The 15,992-nt window shown below is 46.5% G+C and overlaps 1 protein-coding gene across 4 annotated transcripts in view; it reads left to right on the top strand.

Moving 5' to 3' along the window:
* Nucleotides 1-15,992, top strand: part of LOC8025833 (testicular acid phosphatase) — a 71,693-nt gene that overhangs the window by 35,549 nt on the left and 20,152 nt on the right. For 3 of the 4 annotated variants that reach the window (XM_029974921.2, XM_040206201.1, XM_029974932.4), the window contains exons 3-4: nucleotides 1,955-2,056; nucleotides 5,004-5,300. In XM_029974921.2, the coding sequence (XP_029830781.2) occupies nucleotides 1,955-2,056; nucleotides 5,004-5,300 (399 nt within the window). The remainder of the gene's footprint in view (nucleotides 1-1,954; nucleotides 2,057-5,003; nucleotides 5,301-15,992) is intronic. The other variant, XM_040206202.1, reaches the window with a different exon arrangement.

The following is a 15,992-nucleotide window of genomic DNA, read 5'->3' as shown; positions in this document are numbered from 1 at the left end:
CGTGAGGTCGTCCGGCCGACGATCAGGCACTCGCGATCACCCTTTCTCTCACGTCGGCCGGCAACTACTACTTTGAACCTTGTGTCCGCGGCTCGCTCGACTGTAGTGTGTTGTTATGGGCCCAATTGTTCCCCAATAAACGCTGTTGGATACCGGAATCATCGTATTAACATGGCTGTGATGAACCGCGCAGGCACCGCTCCTTCTGTCAGCCCTTGGCCCCGTAGTGAGACGGGCATCGAGTTCCATTGGAGCACCGATGCCCCGACGCAAAAATACGTATTTCCCAGACGCCTCGTCTCACAGAAATCTGAGATCTCACACTGCGTTGTTAGGCCATGGTGTTCGTGTTGTCTCGTAGAGCTGTATGCTGAAACTGCAGTAGGCAGTATCGTTTTCTGCTACCCAAGAGAGAATTGACACGACTCTCTTTGTCGAAATAAGAGGGGATGGGTCGGTCCCACTTTCCTTGTTTGTGGGGTTGTCGGATGTCTTCTACAAGGCGGGGACGAGTTGCGTCTATGTAAGATTCTGTTCCGGGTGAATAAATTTTGCAGCTCCGTTTTTATACTTCGCTGTGTTTGTTTCTTCCTTTTCCCCTGTCTCGTTTAGTTAAGAATGTCTTTGTTGTCGTCTTGTATTCGGTCACCGCGGCGCTAATCTCGGTATCTTTCAGCCTAAATTGTAAGCTTAAGTCCTCCACACTGTTCTTGTAACTACACCTATCTTTCGTTTTCCTTTCTCTCTAATTCGTTTCAGAAGAAAGTAAAATTACTTTTACGCAACTTTCTTTGCTTCGATGTTATGTTCTGCTCTAGAAACACAGCTAGAGATGATGCACACTCAATAGAGTGACGGAAGTTCGTCAAACTAACTTGAAGCAGAGTGTGCTCTTCAGCAGTGTGGCACACCACTAGAATTATACTAAGCGTGAAGTGTACTTCCTTAAAGTGACACTCAATAAGCCTGTCTGACAGAGGTGTAAAAGAGGCTGGCCATCGCACAATAGATTCGTTTATTCTGTCCGTTAGCACGCCCGTCCCATGAACACCACGTGACTTTAACAATTTTCAGCCGCCGAGAGCAAGCGCCTTAAACTCAATATATGGCCGATTGGAATTTAGGGTACTTTCTCACTACCACCATATTAAGGATATTTTCGCCTTGTGATTGACCCAGAGAACTCTCTTCAAACTCGCCAAACCTCCATTCGGACATTCAAGCCCCTTCATTTCCGGCGGCTCAAACCAATTAATGACCACACTCATTCCATATAGGATTATGCTTCAATATAGGCATAATCGTTATTGTTTGTACCGTATTGTGCAAGGAAGGGTGGTTTATAGAATACTTTTAAAGTGTGCGAGTGTTAGCAAAGGACAAACCGGATGGTACGTTAATGACAGACTAAGGAAACACGAACTGGCAGTAAGATCTTCGCCCTCGGGTAATCTTGCGATGCACTACAACCGATGCGATTGCAGCCCAAAGCTTCTAGAAACTGTTATCCTGAGCAGAAACCGTAACAAAATGACTAGGGAAATTTCGGAGGCGTTTTTCATAAGGAATTGCAACGGCGAAACGTGCATTAGCGCCCCATCGATAGCATTGTACGATTTGGACATGGCGTATGTACAGTCCTTTGTTAGCTCAAACCAGAAAGATTATATGTAGATTATTGGACAACGTATTTACATGACGTGGATGGTTGCTGATAGGGCATACATGTTTCTTCTTTGGTGTAAGTCAGATCAAACCTTAGGTGCAAATGCGCTCTACTGTGTGTATGTCTCCTTTTTTTGGTCCTCGTTTATTAGCGCTTTTAATCCTGAAATGTACCACCAACTAGCCCAAGTAAATACCCTTCTGCTTGTACTCTTAACCTGTATAAGAAACTGCAGCGAAACAGGATGTAAGGATAAGAAGTTAACGCCCTTTGTTAATTGCTTGGCAGGTGCGTCATGAGTGCACTTCTTCTGCTAGAGGAACTCTACCCGTCCAAATCGCCCGATGAATCCAATCTGGCAAGAATGCCCGAGCATAACGATAAGTATACGTAAGGAAGCGCAGGCTGGCACGTGCTGTTACTTATAATTGGGGGGGCTAAAACCCTTCTTACGATATGGACATAGTCAAGTCCAGTAACTTGTTACGTAATTAGTTCTAGTAAAGAGCGGCTGAAAACAGCCAATGGAAGGATGTGAGAATTTCTGAATAATATATCCATTTTCGCCTATGTATTTTGGCAAGGATATGATTCGCAGTATTATTCAAAAAAGAATTTGTGAATGATATATTAATTTTCGACTATGTATTTTAGCAAGGATATGATTTGTAGTAATATTAAAAAAAAAAAAGAAACTCTGGAAATTGTTATTGTGTTTTAAATGAATAACATAGCTCTGATTCAACGCTTGCTTCAAGAGTAAGGGCGAAAAAAACGTAAAAATAGTTTTTAGACAAGGACAAACTGGCTCCATAAAAGAAGGTCTTATGTGTAGAGTAAGCGGCAAAAAAAAAATAAAATAAAAATAAAAACAAACGATGAAATATTTTTAGCTTTTTTCAAATTTTAAAACACTAAACATATCGATTTTAAATTTAAATGTAGAATATAGAACACCTAAATTACAGTATAGATTTGTTAAATTTGAGTGTAGAGTGTAGTTATGATATTCCGGTAAGTATACTTATTGAGCGGAGTAAGCGAAACAAAAAGTTAGTTATCATAACTAACTGTAGCATATGTCTCACGTAGGCAAGTGCAAATAAAAAAAAAAAAAAAAAAAAACTTGCTTAAATTGTCAGAATAATGTATATGCCCATAGCTCCGTATATACTGACAAAGCGTGGCAGATCGCCACGAGAACCGGCCGCCGAAATGGAAGAGGTGGAGCGGCAGACAGCGGATGAGAGGAGAGCCACGTGACTGACGCCCTGCTGTGGCGAGACGCCGAAATGCAAAAGCGAGTACCCGAAAAGTTTGTTTCGGGCTCTCGCCGCTGCAAAAGCTGTGCGCTGACGTTCAGGTTCCCCGAGAAATGGCTCTTTGATGCTCTGTGCTAAAAGATCCTCGCGCTCGAAATCTGGGACCGGGCAATCTACGGCTCCGTCGTCGAACTGCCAGGCTTTGTGAGTATAGAGAAGGCTATGATACGTCTCACTCGGCTTTAAATATCGATAGGAAGCAACGCAACTGGCGAGACAAAATAAAACGCCTCATAATCAAAATGAAAAAAAAAAAAAAAAGATCGGAAAGATAAAGTATATATGCATGCTGGTTTCAATAGCCCGTCGGTGTACCTGAAGTTGTGAAGTGAGCCTAAGCATGTTTATATGAAACAGCTTCCCAGCCCCGTCCTCCGTCTCCGAAAAAAAAAAAAAATCCGCTTACACCAATGCATAATGCACCGGCCTGCTTAAGCATTGATGCGTGATGTGCTGAACACACGCGGTGCCTTGCATTAAGCACGAAGAGTAACAGAGACAAAAACAAAATAAAACGTGGCTAGCAGCAATAATTGCACTGCTTGTTGCCTGCATAATACTGATAATATAATTTCACCAGTCAGCTAAAATCTAAGCTTAAAAAACATCTGCTGTATTTGATCCAAAAAAGAATGTAATTTTTTTTTACTTTTTTTTTACTCTGCAACTGGTAAATAGGGTACTTCGTTTTAATTCGAACATAGCGTCTTATATAGGGGTATGAGTACGTCGTGTTTTGCCTTCGCTACGTATCTATCAAGCTCGGCAGGCATTGCATGAGGGGATAATTGTCACGGTAAGTTGACTAATTTACAAAAATCTCTCAATTAACTTTTAATTTTTGGTTCTTTGAGTCATGGTGGAATTACAGTATTCACGGCAGTTGCTATTAAATACCACACCAACTAAAAAAAAAAGCGAAAATGTTTTTTTTTTAAATATTAACTAATAAACTTTCGTGTTTTTTGTCCGGATTTAAAAACTATGCTCAGAAAGAGCTCGTAAAGTCCCACCCACACTGACGCTCGGAAAAGTGGCGTTATTATTTCAATCCTGTGGCCACTATCTCGGCAGCGTGTCCTTGGCGGGTGCATCCACGACACCAGTGACGACGTGAGCGCAACGACAATATGTCACTCTTCTAGGCATCAGGATAGCTCGTTCGATTCACTTGCACCTCCTGCAAAAAAAAAAAAAAAAAAAAAAAAAAAAAAATGGGTTGTGTGTTTGTTTTTACAGCCTAAAATTTGGTCTGCCTCACATGGGCGACGAGTCTCCCAGCCGTAGATGAGAAATTTAGCCAGTGCGGTCCACCGCTAGCCTGGGGTCTTTAACGCGCACCACGCAGTAGTGATACACGACCGCACGCCGGTACGATGCTCATCCAGATCGAAACGGGCAGGGGTGGGGCTCGAACCCAGGATCCCTGGGTTCTGCAGCGCGAGCTTTCGCTCCACGTGCTCCGAGCTGGTGTGCGCTAGACCACTCGGCCCGTGAACCTCCTGCACTGGTGCAGAAAAGTGTAGGGTGGTGTACTTCCGGTCGTATCTCAATACACGTACCAGAAGTGCACTGCCCTACACTTTTCTGCACAGGTGCAAAAAGTGCGGGTAAATCGGACGAGTTATTGCGGGAAGTGCTTGATTGTGCCCTTGCTTTAAGCGAAAACTTTTGAATCCGAGGAACAACGCGAAAACTTTATCGATTAGTGTCTAAGAAAAACATTACCTTTTCGGAAAATATTCAAATTTGCCTGGACTTTAATAGTGATTGTCAATAGGCAACTGCAACATGGCCCTTAAAGCCAATAATTAAAGTTGATCAACGTAACTTAGTTCATTAGTCAACCTAGCATGCCCATAATTTTTTCATATAACGTCCGCTGAGCTCGATAAATGCACGGTGAAAACGGCACTCATCATCTAACTCTCCCCCCCTTAAAAAAAAGTCTGGTAGATTTAGAATGAAACGCCCCCTTTTATCCACCCACTGAACCTTCTTTTTTTTTTCGGCAGGTTAATTTGCGAGCCTCAAATCAAGAAGCAATTATCCAAGCTGCTGGATCCATTGAGCGGCTTGCTGGACCTGACCTGGTTCCTTATTAGAGCCGCACATGAGCTCGGACTTTCTTTATTGAGTGACGCAACCATGGTTCTAGAAGGCCTCGACGCCATACAGGTTCAGAAGGAGTACGGCTTAAGCATCCCAAGCTGGTTCGAGGATCGACTCGATCTGGTATCCTACAATTCTCGAAGGCTCTACGCCCTTATTGCGCAAGCGTTAATAAGGAACATGGGAGGTGAACTTCTCAGGTGAGATGTTCTTACACGGCGCGTGCCGAGGATTTCATGTACCGCATTCCGCATTTGAGTTATACGACAATTTTCTGCCTTCCTGACAACGCTGCACTCTTTCTACGACACTGGGAGACTCACCCGCGCCATAATGCGTCCATGGAGCACGCACGATCGAGTGCAACGTTATCTGTAATTACCGTTGGATGCTAAACCAATTTTACGTTCCGTTTTACGTCAGGTCCGACCTCAACCAACGCCATGATTTTATGCGGCTAATCCAACAAAGCCCAAAGTGCATCCTAGGGCGCTCGTCGTGCAACCAGCTACGCACAAAAGCGCAGGGTCACGGCGCATTCAGTGCGCGCGATTGGTTTCACCGGTGGTAGCAAACGCACGAAGGCGACGAGCACAACCACGACGATACACTCCTGGCACTGATTGATTGGCACCGTCGGATCGTAGCGTTGTCTGCGTTCGGACTTGATCTGAAGCGGAGTATCAAGGTCCCGCCCTAAGCGACGCTGAGCCGGAGCGATAAGCAGCTCGTGTCGACCAGTGCACTATATAGGTATACGATTTAGCCTAATCGTGCGTATAATGCCTTTGGCGGGCACCCATTTTCCGCACAGGTATATGGAGGGCTGTCCAAAGAAAACCGCTAAATGGGGGCACGCAAAAAAAATCAATTTTTTAAATTTTTTTTTATAACTTTTGCTTTCCGTTTTTGCTTAGTAAAGCGTGCGGGAGTGCAGGAACGAGAATTTGGGGACAGCCTGCGGAGGCGCCAGAGACGGAAAAAATTGCTCTTGGATGGGAGGAAACGGAGACACTCAAGACTGCTCACGTGTAATAATGCGAAAGCATTCGTATCCGCGGCGCGTTCGTACAAGCGGGGCTTCACGTCTTTCTTTTGCACACGATGCTCTGAACATCATGATCCCCCACTGCGCAGGCGCGGCGAACCCCGCAGGCTTCACGACGGCTTCCGTGACGAAGCACTTGCTGTGCTATGCTTTTCTTCGTGTTTTTTTTTTTTTTCTGAGGCGCGTCCGTTTTGATTTTGAGCGCCCCCGAGGGCTGCCGTGACAAAGCATCTGCGTTGCTTTGTTTTTTTGTGTGTTTTATTTCTGAAGCTTGTGCTTCTTGACGTAGTTTTGTTACTATTTTTCGGGGTCAACGCCGACGACTTTTTGCTTAATTGGACAATTAAGGAAATTCAGTAGGAAAGGTAAAGAAAAGCTCATTGCGGGAGGATGAAAGAGAAAAGGCACCCTTTGTGGGATCTTTGAGTGACTTCGAGGGGGAGATTGCAACAAAAACAACTTCTATCCGAAAATCAAGGTGCGTGTTCGGTGTAAAGCGTCGGGGCATTGATCGAAAATTGAGCGGGAAGGTGCAAACTGATGCCGAGATTAGTTTATAGCACTCGTCGCTACATATAATACCAACCAGCATAGCGCACAAAAACCACAAAGCCAATTATAATAAAGAATAAAAAATGCCAATCCCAGTTAAGCCACAGCAATCACCACAATCCACGTCCAAGTTTAGCATCCCTTGTGGTGCGTTTCTGTTGTTCGAGTTAATTTTGAGCTCATTCTGAGAGCAGTCTTCTCGCATGTGTTGGCTGCATCTCCGACATCTGTTGCAGAAACGTCACGAATAGTGCAAAATAATTTACCCTAAAAATATTCAGTTAACTAGACTACTCCTGTGACGCGAAGTCTTCGTTCCTCATCGAGGTGTTAACTATACACGAACTCATCTCTGTTACGTCACGGCGCGGTGGTGGCGCGTCGGACGCACTTCCGGTCCGGGGCTGTGGGCGGAAGTGCCGATCTGAGACGTGTATTCCTGCGGTGTTTTGTAAGAAACCAGACAAAAACCTGCCTTCTTGTCAAAATGCTGCGCCTGGGGCTGTACCAAAAGGGTCGAGAAAGGCTTGAAGGTCAGTTCTCATGCGCTCAGTTCGTCCGAGAACGTGGATATGTGCCGTGAAAAAAGAAAACCAGACGCCGTCGGACCACGATTGTTTGGGCGGGAAGCATTTTGGGTTGAATTCACGGATACTTCTGGCCATCTGATTTATTTGTTTTGTTCCAAAATGAACGCCGGAAAACCGTCAAGTTGTACGGACCACCTGCGGACTACGTTCAGTGCGTCTTCAAGTTCAAACGGTCGCCTGATCGTTCGAACTGTCGTCTGCTCTTTCAAACGTTTCTGCTTGTCGTCTGCTCTTTTAGAGGGCACCGGCCCGCAGACATAACGTGGGCCCGGTACTTGCGATAAGAAGTAAGTGCAGGCCTCAAAAGGCTTGAGTTTGAAGGTTGGTAAGCAGGCTCGACGTAAACAGTAGATACAAGGAGATGTTGATCATTGTTACCAGTGGCCATCACCGACTTGTTACGCCTGATTCACTTGGTTAGATTCTGATTGCGATTTTCAGTGCCGACGTCGACCATCTCAGCTACGGTTCACGCTTTTGCAGTCCGAGCGACGTCGCTACTGAAAATTGCGAGCGAAATGTCATCATGTGAATCAGGCTCTAGCGTACATTCTGCGGCGTCTACGCGGAATGAATCGCCGCATGTCAGATTATTTACGCGAAGTTTTGCGGTGTAACGAGCCTCGTTAATTTCGCTGACGCCGCTGAAGTAGTCAGATATCGTTAGGAGGACGTAGAATCAACAATTCCAACGCGAAAAAGAGCGCGGGGACTCACACCGAGGCGGACAACATCGTATTTCAATGGTTTGTTTATGGGCGACGGCGAGCTTCTTGCCCACACCCCCATCGCGCATGCGCGGCGCCGGTGGCGTCCGCTAGGGGCGCTCTGGGCGCTCCGGTTTGTTTGTAAACATGAGTTGGTGTATAAAGGCAGCTAGACAAATTATTCTACAATAAAGCGACACCATCACAGCGACGGACCAAGCATGCGCGCTGTAACCTTCCGTACTTCAACTATCGTCCTTCCCTTCTCTGTACGTTTTCATCACTTCATCGGCCAGCAACTTGACGGAAAATGGGCAGTTTCAAGAGATTTCCAAGTTTCGAGAAATCCACATGTTTTCCAGTGGCAGGGCGTCATCACTTAACAATTTCCCAATTATAAATCAGAACGACTGGTAGCTATGCGGAGATATTGGAGCACTTAAGTCGCATGCGGAACCCGATCTGTGTTTCTGGCCACATGCTATCGACTTTATTGCAGTTGTTGACAGAGAAAACGCTCGCAGAATGATATATGCCTGATTAATGCAAACCATATAATCGTTGTGATGTCGACCAACGTGACTAATTTATTACTATACTCTTTGTTGGCTTTAGAATGTTTAGCGGTGCCTTTCGCCCGTATCCTGCTTCTTTAAACGAGGTGCAGGAGTACGGACGTATCACTTGCGTAAATACATTTTCCTCAAAAAAAAAAAAAAAAAACGATTTTAGGGAACCGTGTAATACCACTGTGCGCAATTACACTGCTAAAATATTGACTCGTCATCCGCCTTTTTTAAGGACCCGAAAAAATGTCTTAATCGCTCTGGAAGCTTCAGATACTGCTCGGGCTGAAGAGTTATTATTTACCTAGTCAAGCTTCAATGTGCACGGATGATACTACCCATGGAGAATTGTCTCAAACCTAAGTGAGTTGCATTGTCGTTAGTCAAATTAAAAAAAAAAAAAAAAAAAAAAAAGATCAGCCTTTCCACTTTCGTGAAGAAGGAAGACCAGCGGAGCTGTACTCGATGCACTGTGTGCTTCTTCGTCGCCGTCTGTTTTTCGCGCTGCTTCCAACGATGAATTCCCACCCAATGCTTCCAACTATCCAATCTCCTAATATAGCTGGAAAGGTTACCGTCATCTATGAGCGACGGCGGAAACCATACTGGTTGTGTGCTTGATACAAACCTAGGTAGGTTTGTATCAACATACACGGACACAATCCGGGGGAACTTAGCCCTTAACAACTCCGCTGAAAAAAAAGCAACAGCCTTGAGTTTGAATTATTTCTTGTCTTTTTGGGCCTTTATTGTCGCAGCCACCTACACAAATGTTAAAAAGACCCCCACTACCCTTGGTGTTTTAGTCTTTGCCCCAGTGTAGGGCTGCATCCCCAAAAAGCCTGAATGCTCGCTTCCCTTCAGAACACGGGGTAGCCAATGTCTGCTATAAAAGGGGGATTAACGAATTACAAATCGCAGAATACAATTGGACTACAGAAATGCGATCTGCGCGGAGACAATCTGCGAATGACTTGCATTGCTCCTTGACTGAGCGCACATCGCATGGTGTTAGGATAGTCTCCCTTTCAGCTTCGCCACTGGCTAGGATCCTTCCATTTTTGGCAGTGATTGACTGTGTTAGTGCACGCACGCAGATTTACTTGAAGTGTTGCAGCTGTGAAGAGGACCCAAAACTTTAGAACGTACACTTATGGAAGTAAAAAGTAAGGAGCGAAATTTTAAATTTGGCTACGACTCAACGTTTGACAACAAATCAGGGGAAGGCAGATTGTGCCTAGTCTCGGCTTCATTTTGTAGAAGGCGCCATTGGACATCATTGGACAGCTTTCACGTTGAGCTGAATGAGCGAGTTGTCTCTGACGCCTACCTCCCTCACTCGCCGACCAAGACGTCTCAGGTTGTCATTGGAGATGTACAGTGAAAAACATACGTAGTACTTGGACAATATGAGCTTGAACAACCCTTCATCTTTCACTAGCGCACTTTGCAGTTTCTGAAAGCAATTCGATTCAAACTAGTAATAGAACGCGTAAAATTTAGTTCCCATTCTTTGAAATATATCACACAACAAGAGATAACAAAAAAAAAAAAGAAAGAAAAGGAGGACCACGGACGATGAAAAAGACAGGGTTGGGTGATTCAGCTCGTATTGTTCGCGGGGGATATTTGTTCCGATATCGCGTCAGAGTGCGATGCTAATATAGGCGGATCACATTTTTTTGCTGGAAATTCTTCACCCAGATATATATGCAAGTTCTGAGGCATTTTCTTCATATCGCAAACAACTATCCCTACGTTTGAATATCGTCTGAGCTAAATTAATACTCTCTCTGCTAAAAATATTTTTTTTTTTTTTTGCTTTTGGCCGACGAGCCGCACCTAACTTACCAGAACATTTTTGCCAAGAATTACCGAATTGTTGTATCGGTGATGCAATCAGCGCGCACCGCTGAGCGCGTGCGAACGCGCTTCGGGAACCCGTTCTTGTGACGTCATGCCCAGCTGCCGGCGTAACGTTCGACCCCGTTTGTTCGGTCACCCGATGGCTCCGGCAGTCTTGCAATAAACATGGTACAGCGAAGAACTCCATCGGCCTCGTCCTCTAGATACTACGCAGTGACGACGAGGGCGGTATGCATGAAGGGGGAAGAGGCTCGTCTAAGCCTCAAAGAAGGTGTGACTCCGAAGTTTTTGAAAGCTCGAAGTATGCCGTTCACACTGATTCACTGACACTGACACTGTTTTCCTGTTTAATGTGCATATGTTAATCAAATGTTTCTATGCCTGCAACTGGTTGGTCTGTTTGTGTTATTACCATTTCCTTTTTTTCTGCTGTGCGATGTATAAGGCTGGGGGGGCCTTGTCAGGTAAAGTCTGTTTACCTTTTGCCCACTCACCCGTGACTCAAGAAGTCCAAATAAAGGTTATCATTATTATTATTATTAAGCCAGCTGTCGAGGAAGAGCTAAAAAGACTGGAAGCGGCTGGCGTCGATGAAGCAGTAGCACATAGTGTCCACGCCACACCAGTCGTTCCGGTAATCAAGAAGGTCCGGTTTGTACGTCTATTTGGGGATTATAAAATAACAGTTAATCCGTGACTGGACGAAGAACAGTACCCATTGCCCAGGTTAGAAGACAAGCTAGCAACGGTGGCTTGAGCGATGGTTTTCTCCAAGACTGACCTAAATCGGGCGTACCAGCAGGTTCCAGTCCATCCGGAGTCACAGCACTATCTTACCATCAACACGCACAAGGGCCTCTTCTGTGTCAAGCGCTTGGCTTTCGGCATCGCGTCAGCACCAGCAATATTTCAGCAGATAATGGATAGTTTGCTATGGGGAATCGAAGGAGTTACGTGTTATTTCGACGATATCCTGATGACGGGGAAGACAGCCGTGAATCATCTCAAGAATTTAGAGCAAGTATTGAAGAGGCTAAGTGACAAGGGTGTCCAAGTCAAGAAAGATAAATCTGCGTTCTTGGTGTCAAGTCTGAAGTTCCTAGGGCATCAGATCAGCGAACAAGGAATAGTTGTGTCGGAAGAAAATGTGCAAGCAATCCAAAATGCGCCTAGGCCACAAGAGTCCAAACAGTTGCAGTTGTTCCTGGGGATGGCGACATTCTACGGAAAGTTTCTCCCTGATTTCTCGACTACGCTAGCGCCGCTGAACGAGTTATTGCAAAAAGGATGTCACCTCGGCCTGGAGCAAGCGCTGTCAAGACGCTTTTGACATAGTGAAGAAGCTTCTGGTTGACGCACCTGTTCTGGCACAATAGGACCCGAAAGCAGACCCTCAAATATCATGTGATGCGTCGGCATACGGTCTTGGAACTGTCCTGTCTCGTGTGTTCTCCAAAGGCGACAATGGATCTGTTGGAGCCGGGACGAAAGGAACCAGCTCGGACAGCGTTTGGATTCAAACTGATTTTTTTAATCTCGCGCGCTGCAGAGGCATCTCCACCTCGTCGTCGTCGCCTGTGCGACATGAGCTAACCATGAGTGTCGCTACAAGGCTCCCCCCCCTCCCCCCCCTGTAGAGCCGTAGGTCCCGGTAGGGCCCCTGGGATGTGCTTTGGGCGGGTTGTGCGCAGCAAAGGTGGAGACGGGGCAGCAGGAGGGGGTCGCAGCAGCAGCTGAGGAAGAGTTGTTGGCTAGATATGCCAGCTTGACGCAGTTGGCTTGGCCAGGTCACAACGGCCGTGAATCTCGAGTGTGAATGTCTTGGGTTTTCGATGAAGCAATCGGAACGGTCCGCCGTATGCCGGTACCAGAGGTCGACGGAGCTGGTCGCGTCGCAAGAAAACGTGCGAGCACGTCTCGAGGTCTTGGTTAACGAAGACATGTCGATGGCTCCGATGAGCTTGTAGAACGGGACGGAGAAGACGAAAGGTTTGTCGTAGGTCGTCGACGTGGCCACTGGGTTCTTATATTGACCCAGATGGTGGAGAGAAGAACTCGCCAGGTAGCCGCAGTGGCGTGCCGTCGACCACCTTGGCCGCAGAACCGCCAAGATCTGCCTTGAGCAACAAGCGAAGGCCCAACAGAACGAGAGGAAGGTGGTCGGCCCATCGTTCTCGCGGCCCGTACGTGGCAAGAGCTGCCTTCAACTGGCGGTGCAGCCGTTCCACCATGCCGTTAGCCGACGGATGATAAGAGGTGGTGTGGATGTGTCTGATGCCCAGGACAGTGGTGAAGGCGGCAAACAGAGCGGACTGAAATTGCCGTCCTCTGTCAGTAAGGACCACAGCATGGCAGCCGAAACGGGACACCCAGCCGGCGATGAAGACTGCAGTGACAGTTTTTGCTGTGATGTCAGGTACAGGGAATGCCTCGGGCCATCTCACGAATCTGTCCACGCACGTCAGCAAATAGCGGGCTCCCTGTGATGATGGAGAGGGTCCCACTAAGTCGATGTGGATGATGCTAACCTGAAGTCCGGTGGACGAAAGGCTGAGAGGAGGGTGATTGTGCGTCGTGCGATTTTGACCGGCTGGCATTGAACGCACGTTCGTGCCCAGCGACGTACTTCCACATTATTATTCGACGAGAAAAAGCGAGCAGTTATAAATATTGTCACGGGTGATGACCAAAAGAACGATAAATAAGCAGAAAAAAATAAACGTTTAATGTGGCGAACTTGTGCCAAAAATGAAAGGGTACAAAGGATAATAACAGAGCGTCGCGGGCGTCGAAGTCGGCCAGACTTGGAAGTAATCCGTTACAAGTAACGGAATTACTTGTAATGAATTACTTTTCTTGTAATTTAGTAATTAATCCGTTACTTATTTGAAAATGTAATTTGTAATGTAATCTCATTACTTTTTTTCAGTAACGAATTACTGAAATTACTCGTTAGAATTCTTCCGTCCCGTCAAAGGGAGAAAAAGAGTGAAAGAAGGGCGATGCAACGGCCTTCGCGCTTTTGGCATGGTAACACGAGTCTCTCGTGAGGTGCTGGTGAGGGAAAGGAATTCACGGAAAGCACAACAGCCCAGCCAGAGACAGTTTCTCGACTCGTTCGTACGGTCAGCCCGGCTGGGAGGCTTCGACACTCTACAGAAAGGCAACAGGCTTCGACTTCTTGGAAAACGAACGGACTGCTCCGAGCTTACAAAAGAGCAGGAAACGGATGGACCATAAAACCGTGGCGTGGGGTTCGTGTCGAGTGGAACCGTGGACAGAGTGACCGTGGTGCGTACGTCCGTTCCCTTCCTCCCCCCCCCCCCCTCCTGTACCCTTCTTCTTCCCTCCCCACTCCTCCGCGCCTTGTTCCCCCAAAAGAATTTTTTTTTTTTAAACGAAACCGTGCTTTGCTGTTTGGTTTTTCCGCCGATATCACGCTCACCCCGCAAACAGAGAGGCAGCTCTAATGAGACCTCGACCCTGCTCATCCTTGACAGCGCTGTGCAAGCTGAATACTGACTGGGCGAACCAGCTTGGCTTCTTTCACTTGACTTTGCACTAGCGGATGCATAGGGCAAAAACATGAGGGATGCGATGGCGGCAGTTCATTGGAACAAAGAAAATCTAGCATCAACCCTGCTGTCAGTTTAAACAGTAAGTTTCGATAGCAGGCAATAATTCGGTCGGGGAGCACAACAAAACGGCTTGGGTTTCGCCAGCGGATCGGGCCTGCGGGAACTTTGACCGACATTTTAGGGAAAGAAAACATAGCCCGAGTTTTCTGAGAATAAACGGTGACTCACTTGGACACTGAAGTTTTGAAGCCGCCTGTAAAGGCGTGAAAGACATGAAAGCGTACTGTTCACTGAAAATTGGTCTTTCTTAAATAATTTCTAGACGGGAAAGTCAGTTCAACTGAGAGATTGTGCGTTAATATTTCGTGTGACCTCTTGGTTCTGATAAGTTTGGTTATCAAGAAAGAAGATCAAGTTGTTCATTCGGTCGGATAACAATCTTCATCAAGGAGAAGTCTTTGAGATGTACCAAGACGCAAGTACCGCATCTTGGTCTCAAAGCCACTACGTTTTAGTAGGTAAACCAGCCCCTGTTTAGGCAATATGCAGCAAACATAGAAAAACCATATATTGAACCTCGCCGATTCTAAACTCGGATTAATTCGAATGGTGTGCGTGCCTCCACCGGCCAAGTGCATTCGTCGCATGCTCATGGGATTGAGTTCGGTCCCGGTTGGACAGCGCAGGGCTCGTTTATCTTGAGCACTTGTTCAAGTTCTTTAAAACTTTATCGATTCGTTCTCCTAAAATTATTCACCTAAAATATTGAGTAGAAAGTAATGAATATGTTTATTTTTGTCTTATTTTTGATGGGGCCCAAAATTTTCACCTTCAAACACGTATTATATTGTGTGTGTTTTTCGTGTTCCTTTGGAGTAACGCAAAAGTAATCGAGTAAAGTAACGAAGTAATTAATCGATTACTTTTTACGGGGAGTAATTTGTAACGGTAATCCATTAGTTTTTAGAACAAGTAATTGTAACTGTAATTAATTACTTTTTTGAAGTAACGGGCACAAGTCTGAAGTCGGCGTAACAGCAGAGTCGAACGCTGGGGCGAGATTTACTCCGGTTCGCCACGCGGAGCCCCTTATGTACAGGCGTAAGCATCTGGAATAATCGGCGTAGAATGTTCGACGCGTAGAACTTTCGGACCTCGAACAAGCAACAAAATTCTCGGTCTTGATGGTTTGAAGCACCGCTCGAGGTGGTCTGAGGTGTTCGTCGATATCTCGTGAGAATACCACGACATTGTCCAGGTAGACGAGGCAGCTCTGCCATTTCAGACCTGCCAGCACGGTGTCCATGACGCGCTGGAAGGTGGCTGGTGCTGTACAAAGTCCGAACTGCATCATTTTGAATTCGTACAGTCCGCCGGGAGTGACAAAGGCAGTTTTCTCCCGGTCACGTTCGTCGACTTCAATCTGCCAGTAACCACTCTTCAGGTCCATCGACGAAAAGTATCGGGAGTGGCGCAATCGGTCTAACGTATCGTCGATGCGGGGGAGCGGATAGACGTCCTTCTTCGTTAAAGCGTTCAGTCGGCGATAGTCCACGCAGAACCACAGGGTTCCGTCCTTTTTCTTTACAAGTACGACCGGGGACGCCCATGGACTTCTTGAGGGTTGAATGATGTCGTCGTCGAGAAATCTCCTGGACTTGATCTTGAATCACTTTCCTTTCTTTTAAGGAGACTCGATACGGCGACTGGTGGACAGGGAGTGCCTCGTCGTCAGTAATAATCCGATGTTTCGCATTGGTGTTTGGCGAACTTTCGATGTCGTGGCAAAACAGTCACTGTATTCGGCGAGGAGATCAACCATTTGCCGTCGCTTCGGAGCTGGGAGCTCAGGGTCGATGTCGAGCGGCGGCGGTGTCGTGCTCTTCTGCTGCGGCAACGAGGCTTCCTCGGAGATTGCGGTGACCACGGCTGGCACCTGGAGCTCCTCGATGTCGCCCACGGTGATACCCTTCGTTAGGTGCTGT

Source organism: Ixodes scapularis, unplaced genomic scaffold (assembly GCF_016920785.2).
Source record: "Ixodes scapularis isolate PalLabHiFi unplaced genomic scaffold, ASM1692078v2 PGA_scaffold2__306_contigs__length_199485367, whole genome shotgun sequence".
In the NCBI taxonomy this organism is placed as follows: domain Eukaryota; kingdom Metazoa; phylum Arthropoda; class Arachnida; order Ixodida; family Ixodidae; genus Ixodes; species Ixodes scapularis.
Note: the sequence above shows the minus strand (reverse complement) of the source record. Positions and strands in the feature narration are given on the sequence as shown.